At 35.8% G+C, this 20,510-nt stretch overlaps 2 protein-coding genes across 5 annotated transcripts in view; both read left to right on the top strand.

The window, feature by feature from the left end:
* The first annotated feature begins 2,735 nt into the window (after positions 1-2,735).
* Positions 2,736-5,756, top strand: tmem69 (transmembrane protein 69). Of its 2 annotated transcripts, XM_056459080.1 has the most exons (3): positions 2,736-2,842; positions 3,038-3,087; positions 5,006-5,756. In XM_056459080.1, the coding sequence occupies exons 2-3, from the start codon at positions 3,043-3,045 to the stop codon at positions 5,708-5,710; spliced, it is 750 nt and encodes a 249-aa protein (XP_056315055.1). In that variant the 5' UTR covers positions 2,736-2,842; positions 3,038-3,042; the 3' UTR covers positions 5,711-5,756. The 2 variants fall into 2 exon arrangements, with proteins under 2 accessions (XP_056315055.1, XP_056315056.1); XM_056459081.1 differs by lacking the exons at positions 2,736-2,842; positions 3,038-3,087 and adding an exon at positions 4,890-4,909.
* A 2,079-nt stretch (positions 5,757-7,835) lies between these two features.
* The window catches only part of mast2 (microtubule associated serine/threonine kinase 2), a 206,857-nt gene continuing 194,182 nt past the window's right edge, over positions 7,836-20,510 (top strand). For 2 of the 3 annotated variants that reach the window (XM_056460085.1, XM_056460090.1), the window contains exon 1: positions 7,836-8,901. In XM_056460085.1, the coding sequence (XP_056316060.1) occupies positions 8,821-8,901 (81 nt within the window). In that variant the 5' untranslated portion in view covers positions 7,836-8,820. The remainder of the gene's footprint in view (positions 8,902-20,510) is intronic. The other variant, XM_056460086.1, reaches the window with a different exon arrangement.

The raw sequence follows: 20,510 nt of genomic DNA, 5'->3' as shown, positions 1-20,510 counted from the left end.
TAGGGGAAAAATAATATTCAGTTGAACATTTTCTCATTCCCCCAACAGTCATGTAATTTATTTAGATATTTACCTGGCCACACTATTAGTTATTTAAATGAGTATTTATGCAGGAATTTGTAGATTTATATATATATATATTCAGTTATTTATTTGCATATTTATTTATTACATTTTTTATTTATGCAGGAATTTATGGATTTATGTACTTATATATTTGTGTATTTAGTTATTTATCTATTGTTTTTGCAGGTTTCATCCTCTATAATTTATGTTGTACAATTTTGAAAACATATTGGATCATTTATTAATGGAAATATACAACAAGATGTTTCTGTTACTGTTAAAGATATCATTTTTGGTTATTATAATTCTGTCTCTACAATAAGAAATGCTTGTTTTATTATACATTTAATTTAATTTCTTTGTAAATTCCATATTTACAAATGCAAATTTACTAATACCAAACCATATTTTCCTGTTTGTTTGTTTGTTTTTTTGCAAGAAGTTAGTCATTATTTGAATACAATTTTATTATCTGAAAGAAAGCAAACAGAACTATTTCATTTTGTAATGACTTTAATTTACATGCTGTAATTGATTAGCTAAATTCTGTTAAAATAGCTACCTAAAAAACTTCATGGACTTTTTGAATGCATATGAGATGTGTTAACAATTCTGAAAGAAATATTCAGAATATTTATTTATATTATAAATATTCCGAAATATCAGATTTTATAGTACTCCAAAAGAAATAATATAATTACCAAAATTTAAATATTCATTAATTTTCTTTTTGGCTTATCCCTTTATTAATCAGGGATCGCCACAGTGGAATGAACCACCAACTTATCCAGCATATGTTTTACACAGCGGATGCCCTTCCAGCCACAACCCATCACTGGGAAACACCCATACACTCTCCTTCACAAACATGCACTGCGGCCTATTTAGCTTATTCAATTCACCTATACCACATGTCTTTGGACTGTGGGGGAAACCAGAGCACCTGGAGGAAACCCACCCAAACACGAGGAGAACATGCAAACTCCACACAGAAATGCAAACTGACCCAGACGGGACTCAAACCAGCAACCTTCTTGCTGTGAGGCGATCATGCTACCTACTGCGCCGCCCAAAATTAAAATAATATTAAATTAATATGAAATATTAATGTCATGAAAGAATATTCAAAGCTGTCATCAATATCTAATAGAATGTTTAAACATTGCACATGCTCTAAACACTGTGTAAAACATACTGTATTGCAGACCAAACTGGTGAATTGTGTCTTTCTTGTGGAAAGTTATGTGAATGTAATTCAAAGTTCAAATGTAAAGCTTTTATTGTCAGTCGCATTTATGTACAGTGAAATTCTTTGCTCACCAGTCTGAATGCAATTTCATTCATTCATTTCTTTTCTTTTCTGCTTAGTCCCTTTATTAATCTGGGGTCGCCACAGCGGAACCACCAACTTATCCAGCATATGTTTTACGCAGCGGATGATCTTCCAGCTGCAACCCATCACTGGGAAACTTCCATACACACTACGGACAATTTAGCTTCCCAAGTTCACCTGTACCACATGTTTTTGGACTTGTGGGGGAAACCGGAGCACCCGGAGGAAACCCACGCGAACACATGGAGAACATGCAAACTCCACACAGAAACGCCAACTGACCCAGCCGAGATTCAAACCAGCGACCTTCTTGCTGTGAGGTGATCGTTCTACCCACTGCGCCACCGTGCTGCTGAATGCATTTTATTCATTTCTTAATTTTCTTTTCGGTTTAGTCCCTTTATTAATCAGGGGTCGCCACAGTGGAATGAACCGCCAACTTACTAGTCTAATGCAAGAAATGTAGTGCAAAACCAACTCATGCCTGTCAGAAATTTGCTATCATGTATCCCAAGACAGTAAATTACTGTCTGCACGAACATTATAAAATGTCATTGAGTCATTCATAATTGCTTTTAATATGCAACAATACCCAAAAAACTGCAGAGAGAGAGAGAGAGAGAGAGAGAGAGAGAGAGAGAGAGAGAGAGAGAGAGAGAGAGAGAGGCCATTGCCTGAAGACCAGTATAGAGATTTATTCTGTTGTTTCTGAGTGCAGAGGATTCACAAGAAATTTCCTTTGAGGAACCAATCTAGAAACAATGACCCTGTTTTTTTTTTTTTTTTTTTTTTTTTTTACAAATGCATGATATTTATAATATTTACAATGATTTTTCACTCATTTAATAATCATTTAAATTAATTTAACAATGAAAGTTGCTTTACTTATTTTCATAATTTACTATTTACTATATATTTATTATATAGTAGGGCTTTTCTTGCTGTTCAGACTACATGATATATAAGATTTGCCAGATAGAACATATCTGCATATTATGCTTGAATTTAGGTAAAATATTAATGTCAACTCAAAATAAAAAACAAATCAATTAATAATTAATGTCTATCAATTAAACAAAATAGTCACAACCATCAAGATTATCCACATTTACTAAAGTTTTTCTTAGAAGGATATGTAATCTTTTATAAGGAACTTATATAAAAAAGAACAAGTAGGTTACATTTTAATGATAGTCAGACCTGGCGTCTTTATAAATCGAAAAAAAATCCAAAATCTACTGCAGATTTTTCATACGAACAAACTATGCTGAAATACACATATCATTTCAATTTAAATAGACTTCCGCAGGACTTTTATAAGAACTTTCCAGGCTTTTTCCGTGTTATGATGATTCTGGCTTCACGTTGCCACACGAGTTGTAATGACCTTCTGCTAACTGAAGTCCGCGTTTTATTTTAGGGTATTATGATATGACACCAAAGGTATGTTTTCGAATTTTGACCTTTATAGTCAAACCTGTTTCTAGCATGATATACATCACTACCTATGTGGGCTACACTGCTAGCATGTTAGCATATAATGGAATTCAGTTCAGCGGATAAACTTTTAACTTAATCGGCGATTAAGGGTAGCGACTGCACTCAAATAAAGCTTTAATGTATATTTTCTAATTGCAGGAAAAATGTTGGCCAGTATAGTCGGACGGCAAATGCTTGGGAATTTTAGGGTGAGTGAAATCTTTTATATTTAGCTGCTGCCAGTCAATAATCTTATTCTGTTGCAAAATTGTAATTATTTGTATTATTTAATTTTAGATTATTTTAATGTATTTATTAGTTAGTTAACGTTACTTTGTTTACATACACTTTATGTTATAAATGATGCTGGTGGGTAGATTACAAATTATTCTCCATTTTTTCCACCTAACTTCTTTACCAAAGGATTTTGTAATGTTAAAAAAAGAAAAACAAAATTGTTCTTTGGTATAATATTAAATACGATAAAACTAAGCATCACTGTCCTAAAACTAAGCATCACACCCAAACTAATAGAATTTAAGAGTTGAACATAAAATTATGTTTCTCACAATTTTATAAAGAAATGTTTACAAAATATATACAGTTAAAATCAGAATTATTAGCCCCCCCAATGTCTGTTTAACAGAGAGAGGAATTTTTCAACACATTTTTAAACATAATAGTTTTAATAACTGATTTATTTTATCGTTGCCATGATGACAGTAAATAATATTTGACTAGATATTTTTCAAGGCACTTCTATACAGCTTAAAGTGACATTTAAAGGCTTAACTGGGTTAATTAGGTTAACTAAGCAGGTTAGGGTAATTAGGCAAGTTATTGTATAACGATGGTTTGTTCTGTAGACTATGGAAAAAAAATATAGCTTAATGGGGCTAATAATTTTGACCTTAAAATGGGTTTTAAAAAAATTTAAACTGCTTTTATTCAAGTCGAAATAAAACAAATAAGACTTTCAACAAAACAAATATTATCAAACTTTCACATACTGTGAAAATTTCCTTGATCTGTTAAACATCATTTGGAAATAATTTAAAAAAGCAAAATAAAATTCAAAGGGGGCTAATGATTCTGACTTCAAGTGTATGTCTGTTTACCTGTATATCAGTCCGATAATTAACCAACAACAGAGAACTATAAACATGCAGATGTGTTGTTAAATTGTTGAAATCCTACAGAGACTAAATCATTTATTCATGATTTAGTGGAATGAACTGCCAACTTATCCAGCTTAGGTGTTACGCAGTGGATTTCACCCATCACCGAGAAACACCTATTCACTCTTATTCACACACAAGCACTACAGACAATTTAGCCTAAACAAATTACCTAAGTACATTAAGACAGTGTTTCTCAACCAAGTTCCTGGAGGCCCACCAACACTGCATGTTTTGGATGTCTCCTTTGTCTGTCACACCTATTACAGGTCTTTCAGTCTTAGCTAATGATCTGAATCAGATGTGTTTGGTTAAGGAGACGTGGAAAATATGCAAAGCAGGTGGGCCTCCAGGAACATGGTTGAGAAACACTGCATTGACACATTAATAGGCATAAAACAGCAATGAAACCACCAGTTTTACCAAGTTTTTAATGTTTATTAAGTTTTACATATGCAGTAGTTTCTTGCATATTTATTTGTGTCATACATATGAATAATCCGTGTAGAGTGGCTTCCCTATTTCAGAAGCATGCGTTGCTAATTATGAAAGCGATCATAAGATTTACTTGGCTTGTCTAAATTATACATTTTCAGATGTAACGAATATGACTTGAAAGAAATCAATAAATTGAATAATTCGCTGCCGTAACTTGTGGGTCTAATTTGTGAAAATGCTATCCCTAAAAACACAACAATGATCTAACAAGATAAGATAATAATCTAACAGTGATCTAATTTTATTATGGAATATAATCTAATTACAGGTAGTACACCTTTGGGGTCTTATAATGCAATGTAATCCAGATTACATGAAATCAGATGTAACCAACCACTGATTCTATTACTTCATGGTAATAAATCTGCACCATGTGATAACATGATGTATTTTCCATTGTTTATGAAAATTCTCATATTAATTGACTTCTCTTTCTTCTCCTAAACAACAGGTGAGCAGCAGTCTTCTGCAGTTGTCCAGAAAGTTAACCTTTTCAGGGCAGCAAACCGTTAACTGTTCAACACTATTGACTAGAGGTTTATATGGACAGTTTCCCCCAAGTCATGTTACCAGTGCTGTTCTGGGATCCCGGTCATTCCACTGGTCGCCCAAGATACTCAAGAAACAACCTCAAGGAGAAGAGAGTCCACCAAGAGAACTTGATTTACTTCGTTATGACATGAAAGACCTGAAGAATGCTCCAAAACCAGCTCTCTATTTGGGATTAGCTGGACTTATACCTTTTGTATCTGCTCCTCTGCTTATGGCTGTCACAGAGCTGTATTATTCTGATGTTGCGTTTGCTCAGGTTGCATATGGAGCGTCCATTGTTTCCTTTCTTGGTGGGATTCGCTGGGGTTTTGCCTTGCCTGCAGGAAGTCCTGAAAAACCTGACTGGCTCAATTTGGCCAACAGCGTGGTTCCCTCTCTGATTGCTTGGACAGCGCTTCTTTTCCAGCACGACATTACATCTTCTGCTATGATTGTGATAATAGGGCTCGGGATAGCATTGCATTATGACCTGTCCCTCCTGCCCACTTACCCCAGCTGGTTTAAAGCGTTGAGGGCAATACTCACAATTGTAGCCTTTTTGTCCTTGCTGGGCACTCTTGTCATTAAGCAGGTTTATCCTGAGAAGAAGTTTATAAGTGATTAAATTATTTATTTGTGATGTCAGTATTGTGTTAAAAGTACATTCATCATGTCTGTTTCCATTGTCTTTATTTTTGTACCTTCAATTAGATTTTGTGTCCTATGGTTGATGGTTATATGTATACGCTATGTATTGTTTTTGACTTTGTAATGAATGAATGAACGATACTGGAATTCGATACTAATCGGTACTGAAGTTTTAAAAATGTCTCGTGAACAAATAAGTGCTGTTGAGAACTTTCCTAAACACTGCTGATTTGCCATTGTGTTCACGTGTTCAATAGAAATGACTGTGATTGGCCATGAAGGTCATCAGTTCACCGAACTCATCGCTCAGTGTAAACACAGATACAGGAACACTGGAGTGTTTCAAAGTCACGTCGATCAGCTTTTTTTGTCTATAAGCTGACATACGAGTGATCCGCTGATGAACTGTAGCTTTACAATGCTTCAGTGTCCCTGTTACTGTGTTTACACTCGATAAACAGTGGTGAGTTTGCCAAACTGATGACTTTCACGGCCAATATGGTATATGTGGAGGTATGTGGAAAGACTTTTAATTTGTAAGTAATCTGGGACATGCGTTTAAGGTCTGTTTTCTTTAAAAATCAACAATCTCCACAGGCTGAGTGATATCCGATATAAAGTGGGTCTCAGATTGTACAAGAAGCACTGCATTAAATTACAATTTCCCCCACCATGTCTTTAAAATATGAGCATTTATTTTACCCCTGTATATTCAATGGGGCTTCTGTGCTAGCCTGCTAATCCTGATGGGTGCGTGTGTGTAAATGGCTTTTTGTCTCGTTTTACGCTTGGGCAACTAAATGAATGCCAAATTTTATTTAATTGATTATATTTTAATTTCATTACAACATCGATGCTGTAAAAGCAACCACATAAAATGGAAAAAAGTCACATTAACTGTTCACCGGAAGTTTATCTGTATGGGAAGAAACACTACCTCTGCATATACCCTATTACAGCCATTTATGTTGAGCATGTTAACACAATCATGGCAAATCAGCACTTAACAGTGCTCAAATGTAAGCGCTCAAATGTTTTTATTTATATATATATATATATATATATATATATATATATATATATATATATATATATATATATATATATATATATACATATACAAACCACAGAAAAGACATTTAAAAAGAAAAGGCATAAAAAGAAAAAAACATTTAAAAGTTTTAAACTAAACATCTGCCATATTTCTAACGTTAAACCGAGGTCCTGACTCTCTGGTCATTAAAAATCCCAGGATGTCCTTAGAAAATGAGTAGAGGTTTAACCCTGGCATCCTGGCCAAATCTGCCCACTGGCCTCTGACCATCATGGCCTTTTAACCCTCCCCATATCATAATTGGCTTCATAACTCTGTCTCCTCTCCACCTATCAGCTGGTGTGTGTTGTGCGGTCTGACGCAAAATGGCTGCCGTCGCGTCATCCAGGTGGATGCTGCACACTGGTGGTAGATGAGGAGATCAGGTGGTGGATGAGAAATGCCCAGAAAAACGCTATATAAATGTAAGGAATTGTTAATTAATTAATTATAAAGTAAACTTTTTCCTGTTGTCTTATAATTTTTTCAAATACAATTTGTTGTAGAACAACCCAGTTTAATCTCTGAACAAAATATTATTAGGAAATTATCTTTTTCTGTTACGCTTTTCTGTTTTTTTCCCTAATGCATACTATTGTATTAATTTGTATTATGTTTTAATTAAAACATTAATTGTACTGTTTTATTTCTTTTAATTCGTTTAATGTTTAAAATTTTGAATAATCGTTAATATTTTGTATCGTTTTATATTTTTCATAATATCTGTTTGAATGTTTCATTATTATACGCTGAGCCTCTTTTTTTCTCAGTACAGAGAGCTTGTATATACTATATGGGTTGTTTTAAGCAGGAAGGCTAGTCTCAGCAGATGGCAGCAAAAACAAACTAAAGTCGAATTTCTCCGAAAAGCGATTTTTCACTTGCCCCCTCTAGCCATTGGAGGAAACAACGTTCCCAGATCAGCCCTCCGGTGTATATGCAATGCAGGGCTCCCCCATTTAGTTAGAATCTGCTCCTACACACTGAACTCAGATCAGCTCTCCAGCGCATATGCAAGACTCCTATCTGAGACTCTGCTCACACAGACTGAACTTAGATCAGCATTTGGCGCTCACCGGCGGTCGTTCACTTGATGCGAGCTTCAGGAAGCTACTAGATTTCCTCCTAGGAGAAAAGCGACTGCATGACAGAACACCGGCTCTGATCAGCGATTGTTTTCGGCACCGAGCCGTTTCCCCCGCACCCGGCCGGGCTGACGTCTGAAGAAAAGTGAGACTGAAGGAGAAACGCGGAGCTTCGCGCCCGCTAGATATAATGATCCGCGTCAAAACAGCTCGCGCTCGAGACATGCTGGACAGTTAAACGCTGTGTTGTGGCTCCGCGGCGAAGTATCTCTGCAGTGTGGCAGTTTACTGAATGAGGGAGTTTTCTGTTTTATACGTTAGGTCTTTGTTTTGTTGTAACTGGAATGCTAAAGTATAGGTTCACCAAGAAGAGACAATTCGCTGGAAGACTTTAAACTGCAGCAAACACGTTGGAAACGCGGTATTATATAGCATAATGATATCCTGCCGTTACTCTCTCACAGTGACAGACTCGAGCCCGGCGAGTACATTTACACATTGCTTTTAAACACTCACTCATTTTTTTGTTAAACCCAAAAGGCGTTTATTTTGCGGATGTTGTCAAACTTTATGAACAAACTGCTAGCGAGCTAGCGTGTTCCGCCGGCTGCTTTTCGGCGCTAAAACCGCATAGTTTACATAAAACTGAAAACAAAGCAGAATTTGACGAAAAAAGAGAAGAAAAACGGACTGACTGTCATGGCAGATGGGGTTGTAACTTAAGGTCGAGAGAGCAACACAAAAGCGAACCTGCGCTCGTCGTTTATTCCGAATTTGTGGAACAAAGTTGAGGAGAGGTCTGCTCACCATGTACCAGGGCGAGATTTGTTTCATTATCTGAATGCACTGACCACTGGATTCAACGAAATATTAACACTGTAGAGTAGCGCTCAACCGCCATTCATCAGAATGAAGAAAACCGAGAGCAAAAACAAAAGGAAACTCTGCACATCTGAGCAGCAGGACAGCAGCACTGAAGGAAAAGATGAGGTGAGTGAAAGCGTTTTGACATACATTGTGTATTTTTTTCAAGAATGCAACGTAAACAACAATACACATGCAGTCTTTGGTGCATGTGACGCAGCTGCCCTGCAGAACGAACGCAGTGCTGGATTTCAGGGCATCCATGAAGCATCAGGGCTTATAGATCGTTAATATTGACAGCAAGCTTCCCTTGCAAAAATAAATAATCAAGTGATGTGTGAATGCATATAGAGCCAGATTATATGCTATTTTGCTTGTGTGTGAAATGAAATTTTGCTTAAATGATTGTTAAATTAAATAAATTATAATGGGCTATAATTGAAAACAATACAAGCTCCAGGACATCAGAGTGGACTTTGGGTTTTGTGTGTCTTTTTTGTGCATTATTAGTTTGGTGCACTTGTCTGAGTAGGTTTATAGGACTTGCTCAAGTTTATTACCCACGTTATGTTTGTTTTGCAAGAGTTTTATTGGCTCCTTGTTTTGTGTTATTGAGTCTTGTGTTGTCATTCATTGGGAGAGGACAGTGACGCTTGAAGGAAGTATAAAGAATGGAGTACTCTTATTGCTAATGCACACATAGTATGTTTCAGATGTGCTCCAACATTAGGAACATTCAAATCAAGACTGAAAACACATCTGAATGAGCACTATGCTACGTCCGACAGATCACACTATTATGTCCTTCTTTTCTTTTTTTAATCTTTTATAACCTTTTTTAAAACAATTTTTTAATCTGTTTTTAATCATTTGTTTTTATTTTCTTATACTTCTCTCTTATTCCTCTTTATGTAAAGCAATTTGAATTACCACTGTGTATGAATATTTTAATTTGGATCACGCATTTTGTGCATAGCCATTCAGATTTATCTACAGTTTACATATTAATTTGAAAAGTTTTCTTAATAAAACATTGTTATAGGTTAATATAATTATGTTAAAATTGGATCTGTATGTAAATAAATCCTATTTAATTTAACTTGTATTAAAATATTGATGAATAATGTTATAAAATTACAAATAGCCTAAATCTTTAGAATGTGAAATATTTACATTTGATGGTTTTAGTGCTTGAAAACCTGTTTGAACTTTGACCCAAAGAAGTGTGAGATTTGTTAAAATAGGTTTGTTTCTGGATAATCACCAGCCTGCAGTAAGCAACTGATTTACAACACGAGTTTGACAATAATGCCTGAAGAAAAAATACCATTCAACTTAAGAATAGATGCAAGAAACCACTTTCAGATGTGTTTATTCACTGTTTGTGTAATATATTGAGCAATAATAACCATATCGTATAATATATGTGATTCATCCTATGAGGCTTTTTAAAACAGTGATGCAATACGTGATTGTTCAAGAAGTGAAGACTAAAATCTATAGTCTATGCATTTTTTCTAATCTATGCAAAATATACATAAATGCAAATTTCCTTAAATAGCACTAGCTGATTTCATTATTGTTTGTTTTGAGCAGTGGTTTTTGTCAAGGGTTGTTTTTAATCTGAGCAATAGGCCAGGCTCATGTTCATGCTGATAATTGGTACGTGTTGTCATACCCGTCTCATTGTAGTAGCTTAGAGGAAGTCAACTTTACTATATCACTATTGTGATTCATTGTTCAGTGTTTTACCTGATGAGATCATCAAGGGAGTGGCACAGTTCAGGTAAGCCGTCAGTCTTTCTAACCTGACTCATTTGGCAGAGTGACCCAAAATGCAGAAACTGTCTTTTTGATGCTTTTGCGATGTTTATATACATTCACCGGCCACTTTATTAGGTACACCTAATGTGATGGAACGAGAGATTTGCATCATGGATGTGCAGCCAACAAATCTGCAGCAACTGCTTGATGCTATCATGTCAATATGGACCAAAATCTCTGAGTATTATTCAGAGTACCTTGTTGAGCCAATGGTGCGAAGTATTAAGGCAGTTCTGAAGGCAATAGGGGGTCCAACCTGGTACTATATTTGTATATTTAATATTTGTATAGTTATTTTTAGGGGGTTTTAACCTTTATTTTCTAGGATAGTGTAGTGAGGAGACGGGAATGAATGGGCATCAGAGAGAGAGAAGGGAAGGATCAGCAAAGGACCTCAAGGTGGTAATTGAACTCTGGTCACTGTCAGCACCTAACTGCTATGTGTCGATGCACTAACCACTAGGCTATTGGTGCCAACAACAAAGCACATTCTAAAGCCCAGCTCACACTGTGTGCTTTTAAATAATCCTATGCAATTGTAGCAGACTGCACAAACACAATTCCCATGTCAGACTGTAAGATCTTTGTTGCCATTATGTCAGACTGTACAACCATCAAGATGCACCAGACACAGACATGCATGAAAACTCATCTGGCATTTGACGTCATCCATCCGTGACACATTAAAATCCAATCTCCATTAAAATGTTTATTTTGCTGTCGCACATTATTATTCTTTAGAATAACAGTTAATCTGTGCTAGCTAATTTACTGAAAATATTGTTTGTTCAATTCAATTAATCTTTATATCTATAGCGCTTGTACAATGTAGCTTGTGTCAAAGCAGCTTATCATAGAAGTTCTAGTAGATTACAATTAAAACTGTCAGTCCAGTTTTCAGAGTTCAAGTTCAATTTAATTCAGTTCAGTGTGGTTTAATTTTCACTGCTGAAAGTCCAAACACTGAAGAGCAAATCTATCGATGCGCAGCTCCAAAAGTCTCAAACCAAGCAAGCCAGTAGTGAGGAACAAAACTTCACCAATTGACAAAAGTGAAGGAAAAAAGCTAGAGAGAAACCAGGTTCAGTTGGGCATGACCATTTCTCTTCTGCCCAAACTTCTTGTGCAGAGCTGCTATAAATGAAAATAGCAGTTATATAAACAGACATTTAGTTATTCTAACGAAATGTCTGTTTGTTTTGGTAATCTTCAATCAAAGTCTGACCATTTGCATCCGTGTTTGGAGTGGTAGTTTTGGCTAATGTAATTTTGACAGCTTCAGTCACAATATTCTTACCACACACCCTTACCATTAGTTTGCTATAAGGTAATGATGTGAAAAATAACTTTTTAGTTCGTCTGTCATCGTAAATGTGTCACTGCAGGACAGTGCCTGAAATCTACAGGGAAATTTTCGAAACCACAATTAAGCATCTGTCTGTGGTCCATCATGATGCCAAAAGAAAATCTCCTGTAGCATATTCAACAAAAGGGCCCAGGCTTTAGGTTTATGTAGATCTTCAACAGAGATTATGAACTGCAATTATAAAGTGTGCATTTAAAAGAAAGTTCATATTATAAAATAAACTTTAATGTATTTCTTTCTTCTGTTTTACACAAAACAAGAATGTTGGAAAAAAGCAGCCATTGACATCCATAGTAGTCAGTGTTTTTTTAGCCCAGCATTCTTCAGAATGTTTTTCACCTACTTTTCAAATGCCTTGGGCTAATGATTTTTTTGAGTAGCTTATGACTTCCTTATCCAAGGAGCACTGACATATTAATTACCCCTGTAGCTTTTTTGTTTGATTCTGGATCATATTTTTCAGAATATCTTCCATTGTGTTCAAAAGAGGAAATAAACTCAAACAGATTTGGAAAAAGTGGAGTGGTGAACAATCCTTTTGAGGCTCAAAGTATTGCCATGAACCTCACATGGTTATGATTCTTTGTTTTAAATGCTCTCCGTGTGCAGTAAAGCATCCTTTGCTATATTTCAGAATTGGAATGTTCGTCATAAGAGGTTTGGCTCCTGTTTCTTCATGGGGTGTTTTTTCCTTTCTTATGACCTTTTGCTGGTGAGCTAAACAGCTGTGGGATTGAGCTTTCCTTTAGGAGGTCCTCTCTCCGGTAGTTATTGAACCACTTCATTGTAAAAGTTTTTTTTGACCAGCACAGATGGTCAGGCTTGTGCAAAAAAAAGCTATTACATAAGCAACTCCCAACCCAAATCAGCTTTTCATCCTTGCATTTACTTGCAGAAATATTTTGATCAGTTGAGAGATGAACTGACATAACCGGACTCGGTTAGATAATGGAAAATTGGTCGCAACATGTTGTTGATGTTACTAAAGACTAATTCCCTTTTGGCATGTAAGCTTTATGCTTAACGCTTACACTGAAACCAGGGCTAAAATAAGCCAGTGCTGTGCTGTGAACCTGTTTATATTGCTGTCAAGAGCTTTCTGTCTGCCTGGTGTTGCATCTGAAATGTTTAAGGGTGGTGCCAGATATGCTCACCAATTAATTTGTGGTGTTGTAAGGTTGTCTGTTCATCATTTGAAGTATGAGTGCCCTCAGGTGACTTAGCATTCAGTGCCTTTTTTTTCTTAGTTCATTAGAGAGCATTTAGATTATCGTTTAACTCTAAGCCTTTATGATAGTGTGACTCTATAACCAGGAAATTGCTTCTGTGTGCTTAATGAGTCATTGAAGGATTTCATCGAGAGCTGCAATAGACAGTGAAGCATTTAGAAGAGATGTTGTTGTCACTAGTCACTTCGTTATGCAGAAGTGTTATTTAAAACATCATGGTCAATTGGTCAGGTGGGTTTGTGTGAAATCCAACAATTAAAATGAGATTTTTTTTTTCTTTAGCAGAATTTAAAAGAAGATTTTAGCTGAAACCTTGATTAATCATCAAATGCAAGTTATATGCTTTTAGTCTTTATAAAAGTTACAAAAGAAATGGATTTTCATGCACATTTTCTAAGTAAAGCCATTTGTAGTAAATTCACAGAATGTGCAAGCTATGCAGTTGAGTGTTGTAAATAAATCCTTCTGCGAGGTCATGCCATAGTCGTGTGCTTATGAGTCGAATGGAATCAATGAAAGCATTTAAATCTTCTGTTTATTCATCAGCCTCTGTGGGGATTTTTTTGAGTTTCTTCATTGTGTGCATTTCAAGCTACTGCATGAGAGCGCCTTCTGTGGAGGAGATTTATTACTGATCGCAGAACTGTTTCCCTGACAAGATGTACATGACAACTGCTTAACTGTATTAGCCTTTTTGTTTCAATTAATCGCCCAGCACTACTCCTGATGACATATTGAAGTTTTATTAAAGAACCCCTATTATGGGTTTTGAAAATTACCTTCCATGCAGTGTGCAACAAAGCTGAATGAAAACATCCTGCTGACGGTTAAATCTGAAAGTGCACCATGTTAAAAAATGATTTGAAAAAAGAAAAAGATTCGACTCAGAATTGTTTAAATGATTCATAATTCGAACAGATCTTTTGCCTGTTCGTATCGTCGACACAAAGCAATACCAAATATGAACTGCCTAATCTGGTAAAACGTGAACACTCCTTTCCCTTCCGACTCTAGCGTAGTGTAAGGGATCATGGGATTGATCATGACGCGAAGATTACTATAACTGAGAGATTGCCAGACATGCGACTGTGGGGAATAAAGGGTTAAAGTTCATTTTCACAACAGCGCCACAGTATAGCCAACCGTGTGCTGTGTTTGTTCTTGTCATTTTTCTGATGATTGATACAATAACCTACCCTGCAGCACGCAATTCGCCAGCCGTTTGTTATTAAAGTAAGGTGTTTTTCCCTCCTACACAATGTGAAGTGTGATTAAAATGGTTGCCTCTTTACGCGGCTTGTAATCACGTATCTGTTATAGATCAGTGCTTGTAATGTATCTCTCAGGTTAAATCTGCATAGGCTATTTCACATATTGTATCCAGTTGAAAACGTGGATAAAAAATTAATCACTAAAGAAATCATATGCGAGTCTTTTGGATAATTAGGTGAAAAATAAAAGCATACTATAAGACAATGAAAGTGTATTTGACCTTGCATGTATATCAGTTGTTCTAGACCCCCAAAACCAAAATATGACCTTTTATAATGCATAATAGGGCCTCTTTAAGTGAAAGATCAGTCTGGTCAAGAAACTAAGCATTATTTCCAACATCATGTTTTTGTGTTCATAAAGACGTGTTTAGGCTGATGATTTTATTTTTTTTTCCCCAATGAAAAGGGAGGACACTTGTTGTTGCTCGTCAAAATTGCACTTGTTCTCATCCTGAATGGTAACCAAATGGTGTCAGATCATGTGCAAGATTGTGCCCATCATTATGTCACAAGAAGCCTGCACTCCTGAAGAGGACATGGTGTTGTACAAATGTTCAGTTTCTTGCACAGACTGGTTGTTTTGCCTCAAGGGAGCCAGGGGGTATCCACTTTTTTTGCCTCTGTTTATTTAGTCTAAAATTGCTGGTATGACTTGCAGTTAAAGAATCGACCAAGGTTTTACCTAAAGATTTTTTATGACTTTTTCCTTTGTGCCTTGCTACAATTCTGTTTCTGAGCTCTTCCTCAGAAGAGCAGTTCCTTTGACCTCATGATTCTCATTTGCTCTGACATGCATTGCGTTCTGTAAGGTCTTGTATAGACAGGTGTGTGGCTTTCCTAATCAAGTCCAATCAGTATAATCAAACACAGCTGGACTCAAATGAAGGTGTAGAATCATCTCAAGGATAATCGGAAGAAATGGACAACACCTGAGTTAAATATATGAGTGTCACAGCAAAGGGTCTGAATACTTAGGACCATGTGATATTCAGTTTTTATTTTTTAACAAATCTGCAAAAATGTCAACAATTCTGTGTTTTTCTGTCAATATGGGGTGCTGTGTGTACATTAATGTGGAAAAAATGTACTTAAATGAAAAAATGAAATGAATGAAAAAAAAAAAGAGTGAAAAATTTAAGGGGGTCTGAATACTTTCCGTACTCACTATATATATAAATACTTGTATGACATGGGCAACAACTCTATTAGCAGTGATTTTAGAGGTACTTATAATTTTCTGTCCTCATTAAGGCACAGAGAGGCTGGGTAATGCAGAGAAGGTGCTGACTCTCATAAGAAAGTAAGATCATTGTCCTTGCACTGCATGCAGTTAGTTACACAGCAGGGGGGTTTCAGTTCGTCTCTCTCTGCTGCACTCAGCTTTTATTTCAGGAGTGTTCATAAGCCTCTGCTCTACTAAATTTAACTATATTTTAATAAAAAAAATTATGGAATTTTGTGGTCTTTAGAATATAAGCTCTGAGGCTTTTAATATGCTGTTTTTATTAGCTGATAAAATAAATTTTGAGCAATTAAACACAAAACATCAGTTGCAATGTGCTTTGTTTTGTAATTGACACACATGCTTAATGTATGACTCCTCACAGTGTCACTGTATCAGGTTGTACCATCTCTTAAGATCTTAAATTATGCTAATTGTACAATATTGCATGCATCAGTAATATGTTTATCAAATTTTTTAAACACTTTAATGATTTTGAATGAATTACATGCATCAACAGCCCTGATTTTAGTGCACCTGAAGCTCAAATTAGATTGTACAATTTTGCATATTCATATGACCAGAACCCCATGCAGCTTCTGTGCTGCAATCCATTGAAAATATATTAATGAAATTCATGGTGTTCCGTCTGTCTCCTTCACAGCACTGGTAGACAGAGTGTTTCTTTAGAGAAGTACATTAGCGCTGATGATGTGTGGAGCAGATGATTTTTATTTTTTAGCTTCTGCTTGATTTAGACGTTTTGTTATTTCCTCTCGATCAGATGTGCAAATTAGGCATGAAAACAGTGGCTTTGCCAGGCACTCTGCAATCGTAAATGACAGGAAATGACTGAGCCATTTATGAGCCTTGAAATTTTATGGCAGTGCCATAGTACCCCTAAATAGTCCAAAACACATCACATATGTTAAAGATGTTAAATGTGATCAATAAACAGGAAAACTCACTGAGAACTCTTTGCTGATCACTGGAAATCATAGCACATGGAATCATAGCACGTTATATATGAGAGTATTAAACCATGCATTGCCATTGCTGTCTGGTTGTGAGATGTTAGTGACACTGGCTGGCTGTATTTTTTGGGAATAGCACTGTATCATGTGGGAGAAAAAAGTCTACAAGCTGAAGCCTGTGTGTGCCCTGAAACATGTCGTTAAAAACAGCAGTTTTAATGCAGTGGAAAGCATTCTGATCGTTCTACCAGTCACCAGAAAGAGGAGTGGTTCAATATTTTTGTTGTGTAAAGGACAAAGTGCAGTTTAGTCAGTAGAAGCAGATTTTCCGTGTCTTAAAGAGCCTTTAATAAGGGACTGACTATTGGGAGTGTCTGTTGTTCATTAATACTTTTCACCTACTTAGCACATGTACAATACCTTGAAGGCATAGCAGTTCATCAAAGAAATGTTAAGTCATTGTCAGTTTAACTATTTTCAGGCCATCTAAGATTTCTTTTCATCAGGAGAAGATTAAAGATTAGCGCTAACTGTAGTCCAATGGCTATCTACATGTGAGTAAGAAGCAACAAACAGGCAAAAATGTAAATCCATGGCTGCTGCTAAATCATACAATACAACACTGAATCTAAATATTATTTTAAATGTTTTTTAATTTACATGTGTATGTCCTTATGTGGTAACATTCTTCTGCATAAATTGACATTGGAGATGTAAACTTGTTTTTGAGCTTGCATTGTAAGTTTACTATAGAAAAGAAGGACAAGTGTGTTGTATTGTTCATCAAAATGTTATATAACCTAAATACAGCGTCCTAAATACAGCAGTCCGCATAAAAAGAATAATATGTGAGATTCATGTGCACATTCGGTAAGATTTACTCCAGATTAGGGCTGCAAAATATATCGTTTGAGCATCAGTATCGCAATGTGTGCATCTGAAATAGTCACATCACAAGATATGCAATGTTGAGTTGGGATTATAAATGACCAGAAACCACAGGTCAAAACACACAAGATTTATTTAGACCAGGGGTGCTCAACCCTATCCCTGGAGATCTAGCTTTCTGCAGAATTTAGCTCCAACCCTAATCAAACACAACTAAACCAAATTGAAGAAGCACTTGGTCATTTAAAATCATGTGCGTTTGATCAAGGTTGTAGCTGAAATCTGCAGGAGGGTATCTCCAGGAACAGGGTTGGTCACCCATGGTTTAGACCAGGGGTGTTCAAATTCGGTTCTGGAGGGCCGGTGTCCTACATAGTTTAGCTCCAACTTGCTTTAGCACACCTACCAGGAAGTTTTTAGTATATCTAGTAGCTGGTTCAGGTGTGTTTTATTAGGGTTGGAGCTAAACTCTCCAGGACACCGTCCCTCCAGGACTGGGTTTGGACACCCCTGGTTTAGACACTGCAGAATTAAAACATAATAGAGTGAAAGTTTATCATCTGTGTTTTTAAGGCCTGTTACTATGTGAGCATTTTAAGAGCGTTCTAAGCATTTTAGTTGTGCATAAAGAAGTTTATTAAAGGTTATTTTTATTGAATTACTTATATGAGGAAGATTATGATTTGATGTGAGAATATGATTTTATCAATTTACTGTAAGACTCCAGAAAACCAGAAAACATGATTTATTTTACTTTAATATTCGCTCCACTGTGTTTATTTAAGACTGTAGTTTCTAAAATGTATATAATAAATTACATAAAGATATTTATATTTCGTTCCCCTACAAAATCATCCCAATTAATCTAAAGTAGTGACTTTGCAAATAGAGCTATTAAAGTCATCTGGTGAATTGTGTATATATATCGCAGAGAAATAAAGTATCGCAATGTAAAGGTTTTCCAATATTGTGTAGTAGGGCTGTGCAATTTATTTATTTTTTGACAGATATTGCGATTTCGATTTGATTTGCGATTTAATTTTATTATCAAGCTTCAGCTCAATAATCTGTATCATAGCTTCTGACTGCTAAAATGCAGTGAGTTTTAGTTAAAAAAGGAACTGATAAGATGTTAAGGTAAATGTTTATTCAAATTTGTTTATAAATATTCAGAAATGAAACACTCATTTTTCTCTAGAGCAAACAGTAAACACAAATAAAATGATCTTGCCTTTCTGTAAACATGTTGAACTCAAATTATGCACATAATGTAGCTTATAAAAACAAAAATAATAATTATAAAAATACAGAACACTCCGCATGCTACAGTAACATGGCTAAAATAACTCTGAAATTGTACTTTGCTGTTGCTTGCTAGTAGATTGAATGTCACTGGCAGTATTTTCAGTTGACTTTTTAGCAAGACACTCCTCATATAGCTTCCTGTGGTCCTTTTTTTGGTGCTGGTAGTTGTATTTCCTCGTGCTGTGGCAACAATTCTTACAAATGACCTGTTATTCTGTGACTTTGAAACCAAAATATTCCCATATTACCAATGTTCTGTTTTTCTTTGATATTAATTTGTCTTTTAATACTTCTGAAGTGGCAAATGTCATCATCTTAAGTGCTTTCCTGTTTGTTTGTGTTTTTAAAGTTTTTATTGTGGGCATTCTGCATAATTCGGTTGCGCAATTCTGATTGGGTAGAACACAAGTGTGCTCACTTAATTGGCTAGTAAGTCTATCACACACAGATGGTAGTCACGCATTTGCTCTGGGCAAGGGAAATTAAATAATACATATATATATATATATATATGTATGGCCATATATATGGCTGCAATATATATTATATTGCAGCCTCTCGCGATTTAGCTAATCGCAACGTTTCAAATCGCGATTGCGATTCGATTTCGATTAATTGCACAGCCCTATTGTGCAGCCCTATTTCAGAGATTACCAAACTTTAATATTTGTCTTTATTATGCAAAAGTAAACTCAGATTCTACCTGCATTGTTGTGAATGCACTTTCAGCCATTTTCTAAGTCTGTGGATTAAATGTAAACGTTTCTTGCACAGACAGATCGTTTGTCTTTGTAAGACCTTAGTGTGTTGCCAGGGGCCATGGGTATTTTTTTCTTCACAGGTTTAGACCATGAAGTTACAGCTTTACAGAGGATTTGTCTGTGTTTGCTGAAAAGTACTTTGTTACCTAGTATTACGAGGATTTGTCTTTATGCTGCTTTTAGACTTCAGTAGAAAGATAATCTGTTAATAAGTAGATAAAGTCTTGTGTGTTTCCTGAACTAATTCATCCTCCAGCTTCCCACTGCAAATTTAGTAATCCCGTTCGAAGGCTTCTTAGAAATATGGAGACATCCTTGAAAAAAAAAAACTAAAATCTATATAAGCTTTTGCTCAACATCTTGTAGAACAAAGTCTACAGTTGCCTCATTCACTAATCAAGAAAGATTGCTTCAGTTTTTCCCCTTTATTTTACTTTATTGCCACTATTTGCCTTCATTTTGTTCCTGCTTTTCTTCTCTCAGTTGGCCATGCCTATGAAGCATTCGCCATTTTCTGTTATCAGTCATTTCTGAAATTTGAAAGCTCTCCAGCACCATCATTATTATGGCTGAGCACACATTGTTTGAGCTGGTGGCACAGATGAAAACCGCTCAGAGGCACAGCCAATTGCATGGCTTCCTTTATCCCTGAGTTTGCATACCGTGTGTAATTATTCAAATTCCTCTAGATTACAACCCTTGGCGTTGCTTTATCCATGTTATAATAATTCAAACCCAAATAGACTGGGGACTCTAAATCTTTTAAGATGCTGGTCTACATACATACAGAGTTATTAATGTTAACACGTTAACAGGGTATCATATTCATTTTAAGGTAATATGGGATTTATTGAGGCATAGTTCATAGATGCACTTAACCAGTGCTGTAGTC

This window comes from Danio aesculapii, chromosome 6, assembly GCF_903798145.1.
Source record: "Danio aesculapii chromosome 6, fDanAes4.1, whole genome shotgun sequence".
NCBI classification, from domain to species: Eukaryota; Metazoa; Chordata; class Actinopteri; order Cypriniformes; family Danionidae; genus Danio; species Danio aesculapii.
The sequence above is the reverse complement of the archived record's forward strand: the minus strand, read 5'-3'. Positions and strand labels throughout refer to the sequence as shown.

Coding starts and splice junctions, on each gene's coding strand:
- tmem69 (XM_056459080.1), top strand. CDS start 3,043: ATGTTGGCCAGTATAGTCGGACGGCAAATGCTTGGGAATTTTAGG. Junction 3,088..5,005: donor AAATGCTTGGGAATTTTAGG/GTGAGTGAAATC, acceptor CCTAAACAACAG/GTGAGCAGCAGTCTTCTGCA.